General features: G+C 47.9%; 1 protein-coding gene across 1 annotated transcript; it reads left to right on the plus strand.

Moving 5' to 3' along the window:
- Nucleotides 1–1,699: 1,699 nt before the first annotated feature.
- On the plus strand, nucleotides 1,700–2,494 carry LOC8035733 (beta-1,3-galactosyltransferase 1-like). The gene has a single exon (XM_029985356.2). The coding sequence runs from the start codon at nucleotides 1,700–1,702 to the stop codon at nucleotides 2,492–2,494; it is 795 nt and encodes a 264-aa protein (XP_029841216.2).
- The last annotated feature ends 365 nt before the right edge of the window (nucleotides 2,495–2,859 follow it).

Consider the following 2,859-nt stretch of genomic DNA (forward strand, 5'->3'; position numbering starts at 1 on the left):
TGAACGCGATTATTGTCGGCATGGCAACCTCTTTGGAAAATGAATTGCCTTGACTCAATCGGCCAGGTAATGATAGCACACAAAAGCAGACCTCTCAATTTCCCAAGCACCGAGGTGCATGCTACGAGTGTAGTTGCACGCGTTGCATGTGCTGGCGTATGCAGTAGTAATTGTCCTAAAGCAAAAAGTCTAAAACAAATTTGGCCTTGCACGCGCGTTGGTTAAAGCCTTATTATGATTACTTAGTTCGAATCTTTTATAAGAGGAAGGCTAGCGCGCGTAGACCGTAGATTTACACTTCCAACGTTCTTCTCGGTGCTGGGGAAATTTAGAAAACGGTCTACTAGGACGCTGTCTGCTTTTGTGCGCTATCAATACCCGGCCGATTGAGTCAAGGAAATCCACTTTCCAATGACGTTGCCATGCCGACAATTATCGCGTTCATTTAGGCTTAGAAATGGCCAGAATCAAAATACTATTTAAACATGCGGAAAGGTCATTGCTCATGCTTTACGATTTAAGTGAGTTAAGGCCAAGCGAAAGGCTCCTGCACCATTTATTGTTGACTAACGCGCCCAATATTGCAGCTACAACAACATATTAGTTCCAAAGCGAACGGCGCTCACTCACCGGGGCGCCACTATGTTTCCCTGCATCCCTACCGAGCCAGTCACGTGATTTCAAAATCCCTCTCCTAGGTGCTGCGGCTAACTTTAGCCGCGGTTAGCGCTTCGAGCAACCGGGCCCAGGTAAGCATAAAGTACTCCTCAAAACGAATCAAACCTACAGATATATTAAACAAGAGCGTAGAGTCCCTTCGTCCTTTCTCCATAACCCCCCCCCCCCCCCCCCCCCTCACACACACACACACCCCGCCTTCCATTAGCCTTCGACTTTACGGGGGTGGGATATCTGGCTCCCGCACTCAAATGAGTTTGAGACCGGGGAGGAGGGGGGGGGGGGGGGGTGTTGAAGTAGCGTAAGCCCCCCTGGTTACTCCACTGCCACTGCCTATACCAGTGAATACATACTTTTGGATTCAATTGATTTTGTTTGCCATGCTGTTTTTTCTTTTTCTGGCCCGAGAATACTTGGATAGTAATTCAGTATTTGAATTGGTGCGAATTAATTTTGTTAATTTAAATTGTAACTTGTTACTTTATAATATTGTCGCCTCTCGCTTCTATTTTGGAGTGGAAACAGGACTAACTCATTTCTTCCAAACGAAAAAAAAAAAAAAGGATCTAACTCGCCAAGAACGACATTGGGTCAAAGTAAAATTTAACCGAGGCAGTTGTTTTTCAGGCTGTCATAGACATTGTTTACTCACATTTTTGTTAAAAGTTGCAGATCCCCAGTGGTCAAAGTTAATAAGCCCAAAAACGTCCTAGCAGTTGTAACGGTTCGCGATGAAAAAGCAGAGGCGGTATAGTTGCACAGGTGTTTTGCCTCCGCTCATTCGTAGGCCAAAAGAGCACCGTGCAGATGGATTTGGCTCCTGGCCTTCCTCTTCGTGGCGGTCGCGGTTGGCTGGAGCGTCGTCGTTCAATTCCGAGACTCGAGGTTCCGGGGCAAAGTGCAGAAGAGGTCGAGCCTCGGACTACACCGACACTCCTACCCCTCGCAGCGCAATTACGCAGGAGATCCGGCATCTTACGAGTTTGCTCTGCAGCCGCCCGACAATTTATGCCTAGGCACGATGGCCGCCGGAACGTCGAACGAAGATGCCTTCATCGTGGTCGTTCACTCGGCTCCCCACCACTTCCGCTTGCGGGCCACCATCCGGGAGACGTGGGCCAGAGACGCCAGGTTCCCGCTGTCCGACGGACGCCGGGCCGTGGTCGTGTTTGTGATGGGGAAGCCCGCCGTGTCGCCCAACTATTACGAGTTTCAAATCAAAATTGCCAGCGAAGCCGCTGTCCACAAGGACATTGTTCAGGGTACGTTTACTGGGTCCTACACCTCAGTCACGCTCCTCAACATCCTGATGCTCAAGTGGGCTTCGCTGTCGTGTCCTCAAGCCAGCTATCTGGTGAAGGTGGCGGACGACACATTCGTCAACATGAAGTACATGAGAGACGTTTTTCAGGATGTAGTGTTCAAAACTTCAGTCATTTACGCTCACGTGTACAGAAAGCCGTCCGTCTGGAACGGACACAAGCTAAACGTCATCAAGGAAACAATTTGCGTGAGTTGTGGCTATGCAGTAAGCATGGACGTTGTCCCAAGACTGTTCAGCTTGTCCATCCACGGCTCGTTGAGCAGCATGGAGGGCCTGTTTTGGAACGCTTCGCAAGACCGGATGTCTCCGGTCAGTGTCATCAATATGCGGGGGTTTTCGTCATTACGCGGTGGCAAAGCGACAGGCTGCGACATGAGGAAGGCCATCACTAGTCACCAGCTTGAAGTGGAGGACATGCTCAGGTTATGGAAGGATCTTCAGAACAAGACAGAACATTGCAATGTGTCGCAATCCCCGTTCAATCTAATCTGAATAATCTATACTCTAGACTGTAGCGTATATATATGATACGCTATGCCGACATGTGACATCCAAAACCCCAGACAATCCTGGCGCACGCAAGCTTTTTTTAATGTTTGGCCTCTATCCACGAGTTCGTCTGCCACTTCGGAAAAAAGTGTTTTGTGAAAAGGTCACAGATACAGCGATGTATTGCCCTGCATGGCGGCAAGTAAGAATATTATTAAAAGCAAACAAATGCAGTGAAGACATAATAAAGATTATGCAAAAATATAAATTGAGATTTCACTTCATTTTAGGCATTCGGGATACACAAAGAAATAATGCATTTTCAAATGCGTAGTGTACAAATCTTCTAATCTCATAGCTCCGACATT

Source organism: Ixodes scapularis, unplaced genomic scaffold (assembly GCF_016920785.2).
Source record: "Ixodes scapularis isolate PalLabHiFi unplaced genomic scaffold, ASM1692078v2 PGA_scaffold2__306_contigs__length_199485367, whole genome shotgun sequence".
Taxonomy (NCBI): Eukaryota; Metazoa; Arthropoda; class Arachnida; order Ixodida; family Ixodidae; genus Ixodes; species Ixodes scapularis.

Excerpts from the sequence above, each read along its gene's own strand:
- LOC8035733 (XM_029985356.2), top strand. The coding sequence starts at position 1,700 with ATGGCCGCCGGAACGTCGAACGAAGATGCCTTCATCGTGGTCGTTCAC.